We start from the raw sequence: 6,000 nt of genomic DNA, 5'->3' as shown, positions 1-6,000 counted from the left end.
AAGGTGTTAGGCCCCCTCATCCTCCCATCCCCTCCAACACCATCTTATTTTCCCCTCCTTCAATCTCACACACCCTACCTCTATCCCTCTCTCCCACAGACGCGCACAACCACACTACATTCTACAAGAAATAATTGCTTTTGTCTGGAAGGAGTTCGGGGAGGAGGAGGGATCGGGGCGCGCGCGGCTACCTCTGTTCGAAAAGGGGGTGCGTGAAGGACAACTAGTCGCTTCTCTCTCCTTCCCTCCATCCTCTTCTCTACCACATCCCTACTTCCTCTCGTTGGACTTGCGGATGTCATCTGTCATACGTGGAGCAGAGGGAGAAGGACAATAAACCTTGTTGTATTGTGGTGTATTCGGAGGTAGAGATGACGGCTGGAAAGAGGACACATTTCTCATAGTTAGAAACTAGCACATATCCCTGGCCTGCCGTGAAACCAAAAGGGTGAAGGAATAATCATCATCATAATAATCATCATAATAATAAAAATAGTAATTGTAGTAATATTAATATTAATAATAAACATATTTTATGACTATATCGATAGGCCTATGTTTTTTTAAATTAATCAGTCATAAAGTTTAACATTTCATATTTTAACTGTTATTTCAAGTTGCCTATAGACTGTCTTGAGTTGTGGGGTCTTACTCCATTACTATTGATTGGCTCCGTATTGACTTAGATGTTTGAATAGATTTTTCTGTTTAAAAATCTATCGACAATAATCTAGTCATATTGTGGTACCAGTGACAACGTGTTAAATATCGGTTTGGCATGAGGGAGGTGAGGCGATGAAATAGAGAAAGAGGGCGCGCGCTACGTGCACGGCAATACTCAAAGATGTTGTGGGGAGGCCTGCGGGAGGTGAGATGTTGGTTGAACCGGTGCTCTTCCGCGTGCAGCCGGTAGCTATACGGCCTCTGCTGGCCTTACCGGAGTGGGATTTTGCTCATGGTCAAACACCTTACCTGTAGCAGATGACGTTTCTCCACATAGAATAGTCGCATCTTCAGTCACAGGAATTATGTTGATTAAGTTAGATCATGACACGTCAGTAATTTTGAAGTTGAATAAATTGTATTAGCCGAATGGAAGCCTTTTAAGAAGGCCCTGTGCGTAATGGTCATGGCTGCAGGGAGGAATTTAAGCAGCCATGCTTTGTTTTAAATGCTTATAGCTGGTCTCACAATGCCTTTGCCTAAACGTATAGGCTAGATGCATATGACTGTTATAATGATTGTAGAACATTGTATATGGGTGGCAGAAAGCACCAAGAAAGCATTTATAGTGCATTAGCCAACGAAGGTGGTTCATAACAAGTGTTAACTGTCTGAATTTTTAAGGCTGAAAGATTCCTTCATGAAAAGATTCCCTCACGCAATTCCATGAGAGAAAAATAAACATTTCAAACATGATTTGATTAAAATATAAATATTTATCATAGGTCTTATCATTCTAAACAAAATGCATTTCAATAGTTAACTATTTTCAATAGGGGGAAAAAAAATTGTAGGCTATCAACTTTTGTCGTATTATACACCGAACAAAAATATAAACGCAACATATAAAGTGTTGGTCCCATGTTTCATGAGCTGAAATAAAAGATCCCAGAGATGTTCCATACGCACAAAGCTTCTCCTCTCAGAAATGTTTTGCACTAAATTTGGTTTACATCCCTGTAAGTGAGCATTTCTCCTTTGCCAAGATAATCAATCCACCTGACAGGTGTGGCATATGAAGAAGCTGATTAAACCGCATGATCATTACACAGGTGCCACAGATGTCTCAAGCTTTGAGGGAGCGTGCAATTGGCATGCTGACTACTGGAATGTCCACCAGAGCTGTTGCCAGAGAATTGAATGTTCAACCGGCCTTACAACCGCAGACCATGTGTTTGGTGTTATGTGGGCGAGCGGTTTGCTGATGTCAACGTTGTGAACAGAGTCCACCATGGTGGTGGTAGGGTTATGGTACGGGCAGGCATAAATTACGGACAACGAACACAATTGCATTTTATCGATGGCAATTTGAATGCTCAAAAATACCGTGACGAGATCCTGAGGCCCATTGTGAGGCCCATTTTTTAAAGGTATCAGTCATGTGAAATCCATAGATTAGGGCCTAATTTATTTATTTCAGTTGACTGATTTCCTCATTTGAACTGTAACTCAGTAAACTCTTTGAAATTGTTGCATGTTGCGTTTATATTTTTGTTCAGTATAATAACATACTGTATGTGCCTGTTGGTTGCTTCTCCAGTTATCTGTGATCTCAGTCTCCCAGACAAGCAGTAATGTAATGATCACCATTCGCATCATTATAGCATGGTCTTATTGAGAGGAAAGTCAGAAATCAATCACGGATACCTTTATGGCGAAGGTGGTAAAAACGAGTAGAGGCGGTTGGGAGGAAAGGATGGAGCGAGGAGCAGAGACAAGAGAGAGCATGGAGGGAGGAGGGAGGGAGGGGGTGAGTAGCGGGTTCTCTCGCTTCGAATGTTGCAGCCAGCGTGGTAGCGATCCCGCATAGAATACTGGAGGGAGCTGGGTCGAGTGGAGCTATTGGGAGTTCCCCAAATATCTGGGACAAACAGGCAGACAGAAAGACACACAGGCGGATGGACAGAAAGATAGGCAAGTGCTCCGACAAGAACGAGAAACGTAACGGATATTCAGATTTATTTTTATGTTGTTTCCGTTCTTTATTTATTTATTTGGCTTTATTTATTTCTTTATCGATTGATTGCGTTTTAATTACTTCCTTGTGACAGGGAGTGAGGGAGGAGGAGCGTAGGCCAAGCGCGCACGTTAGGTAGCCTTTCCAAATATTTATTTATTTCAGTTGATTAGCGTAATGCAGCTATTTTACATGCATTTTAAACACGCTTCGCTGCGTTGTAGCCTGCGTATGGGTGAATGTGTGTGTATATAGCCTACATGTGAGGGGCAGTGAGAGAGTGCGATCAGCTATAAACCAAATAAAGTAGATTAACCAAAAATAACAAATCCAAATAGACCACAATAATTTTTGGCCTTTACGCACACCAGCGTGGCTCGGGTTTCGTCTGTTTTTATTGTAATATTATCCATTTTATTTACCAGCGCAAACCAAAGCTAACCCCAGTGAGTGATGCTAAGAAACTAGCGACTGTTACGGTGTCTGTTCTCACGCCTGTCGATAGGAAAACAGTGGGCTAACATTGAGAGTATGCTAATATAAACGCATATATGAGAAATAGAACGATTAGGCTATTGTATGGTTACTTACAGTTGTCACGGCATACGAGAAAGACAGGAGCAAAAATCTGGACATAACCACAGGCTTATAATAAAAGTATTATTACTATATTAGTCCTGATAGTTTTCTTCTTATATAGTAGTGGGAGTTCAGTTGTGGTTCTATCCGTCTGTGTGTTGGGTCTGGGCTGTTTCCTTAGCTGCACACTCAAGGGAGCACCATATATATGTTCTATGCACATCCAAAAATGTAAATAGAGCTATCCAGCATAGCCTACATGTGCACGCGCCATCAACTGGTAAGCCAAACAACGAATGTTCCAGTGTTTCGATACCAAATATATTTCAAACGGACGAAGATACACAGAAGAGAAAAACATCTTGTCACAATATTACTGAAAAATTATATTAAACAAAACCAGAAGACGGAGGAAGATCATGTTTGTTCCCTTGCCGGTGCCGTTCATGTTTCAGAGAACTGCCCCTGACCTCAACGCCTGGCGTCTCAAGTCCCCGTTGGCTCTACGTTCCGACTCCGGTAAGACATTTTCCGTTATTCTTGCCATGTCGGTGAGGCTCAGTCATGCATACACGCCCCATCTTAACGACTCCCATGTAGCGCGCTTTTCGGTGCCGATTATCCACTTGGAACTGGAATGTGCTCTGGGAACTTCTGTGTTGAAGGCTGGAATACACTCCTCTTCTCTCCTGGTTTAAATGTGTAAATAAACAGACACATAAGTCCATAGTTTAAAATTAGACTGCAAATAATTGCGCGCAGACGTCCTTTTCTCCGTTAACTTGAAAGAACACGTGCGCGTAATGCGCGACGGTTCCATCTTGTGTTTATTTACGTTCCTTTTCTCCGGGTGATGTATCCCTCTTCCCAGTGTGTTTTCTGTCCCCTCTCTCCATCCTTTCCCTCTCCTCGGCGCGGTACGCCTGTGCCTCAGCCTCCTTCTCTCCCGAACTACCCTCTCGGCAGGCAGGGAATATTCATGCAAACTTATCGATCCTGCGGAGATCGATTCCTGGGCCGGTGAAAACAGGGAGAGGGGAGTGAGAGGCAAAAATACGGTGAAAGGAGAAGGACCGTGAACGAGGAGACGGAAGAATGCTGTCTTTATTTCGTTTTATTTCACTCATTTTCGACAGTGTGTGTTTATCTGTGTTGTGAATTAGACATTGGACTGGCATTCGTCGAATAGCCCTCCTCTGTCTCAATTCCATACAATGTTTATGTGTGTGTGGATAACGCCTTTATTTCAGTAGCCTAAACATAACAGACATTGATTTCTCAGGACCACGTTTGTCTGTCCCGATGCTTGTCTGCGTGCGGTGTCAGCGTGGCTGGTCGCTAAACCCGGCAGGGGAAGGCGGGACCATTGAGACTGGGCTGGGAAGGGGAGGGCGGCTGGGGCGCCGTCTGCGTTTCATCTGCGCTGAAGCGGAATAAAAGGACGCATGGTGGGAGCAGCCAGCCCGGCTTCCGTGTGTCACTGCCGGTGTGTCACTGTGGCTTCCTCTAGCTCTGGAATTAGGCAGCCGCCCAGACGTGAAACAACAGCGGTATACAGCTTTTCTCTTCTCCTCAGTAGGGAGGGGAAGTATGCGTAATGTCCCTGATCTCGGTGTGTATGTATGTGTATAGGCAATAGGGAGGGGGTTGGTGGAAAATACCATATGACTGCACTGTGCGTTTATGTTTCACGTCCCCGCTGTATTAAAACGATTCAGAATGCATACACATAATGCCTGTCACGGTTTAATGGTGCATAAATACAGCTTGGTGTGCACCTTGGACGGTGGCTGCGTTCTTAAAGAGATAGGTACCCATTTATCTGTATAAGACTATATTTTTCTCTCTTTTTCCAATGTGTAATTTTCAGATCAGTTCAAATCCATTTGATTTCAGAAAGGCGAGTTTCTCTCCACCTTCATTTACTATCTGTCACTAGAAGAGTGTTTATACACCATGATGTAGAGATGAGGGGATGTGAGAGAGAGGGCAGAGGGCAGAGGGGAGCGTAGAGGGATGAGAGCGACCTGTTACCTAGGTGTATCTCTAGAGATAGCACACAGAGGAGAGGGTGGGGGAGGAGAGGAAAGGAAGGACAGAGAAGCGAGGGATAGGGAGCGGGTACTGGGAGGAGGGAGTTTTCGAGCACCACACATTGAAAAATGGCGAATCTTAGAGTGAGATAAAACATTTTGAGAAAGTGGAGAGAGAGAGCCGTTGAAAGTAAAAGCAGATGACAGAGTGAAAAATGAGGCTGGAGAGGAACCCAGTTTGAGACGGAGAGGTGAGGGTAAACTGTACCAGAGCCATTATGGTAGTACTCATGTGTTGTGTACAGTTTGTTGGCCTAGGAGTCAATATGACAATAGTGATGGATTATGTTGCTAATTCTGTGCTCTCCCTCATATTTAGTTTATTCTCTATCGTATACAATTCAACATAACCTATTGCCACACACACACACCTGTACTTTTCACATTACATAGGCCTCATCTCAGACCCTCTGGGGCTTACCTACCAACACAACAAGTCACATAGCACACTAACCATCATGTAACATATTACACATGTGTTGGACTGTTGTCCAGCTGGGTAGCCATTCATTCCCAGTGATAGTGTTCTATATTTAATGGTATTGTGTCTGGGACAACAGTGTATAGTGGGAAAGGGGATACTTAGTCAGTTGTACAACTGAATGCATTAACCCAACCCCTGTGAATCAGAGCAGTGCAATCGGCACC

At 43.8% G+C, this 6,000-nt stretch overlaps 1 protein-coding gene across 7 annotated transcripts in view; it reads left to right on the top strand.

The window, feature by feature from the left end:
- The first annotated feature begins 3,625 nt into the window (after positions 1–3,625).
- LOC121542890 (POU domain, class 2, transcription factor 2) overlaps positions 3,626–6,000 on the top strand; it is a 36,333-nt gene continuing 33,958 nt past the window's right edge. For all 7 annotated transcript variants that reach the window (XM_045208643.1, XM_045208642.1, XM_045208640.1 and 4 more), the window contains exon 1: positions 3,626–3,778. In XM_045208643.1, coding sequence (XP_045064578.1) covers positions 3,679–3,778 — 100 coding nt within the window. In that variant the 5' untranslated portion in view covers positions 3,626–3,678. The remainder of the gene's footprint in view (positions 3,779–6,000) is intronic.

The sequence above is a fragment of the Coregonus clupeaformis genome, chromosome 28 (assembly GCF_020615455.1).
Source record: "Coregonus clupeaformis isolate EN_2021a chromosome 28, ASM2061545v1, whole genome shotgun sequence".
Taxonomy (NCBI): domain Eukaryota; kingdom Metazoa; phylum Chordata; class Actinopteri; order Salmoniformes; family Salmonidae; genus Coregonus; species Coregonus clupeaformis.
This window is presented reverse-complemented; position numbering and strand designations above follow the sequence as displayed.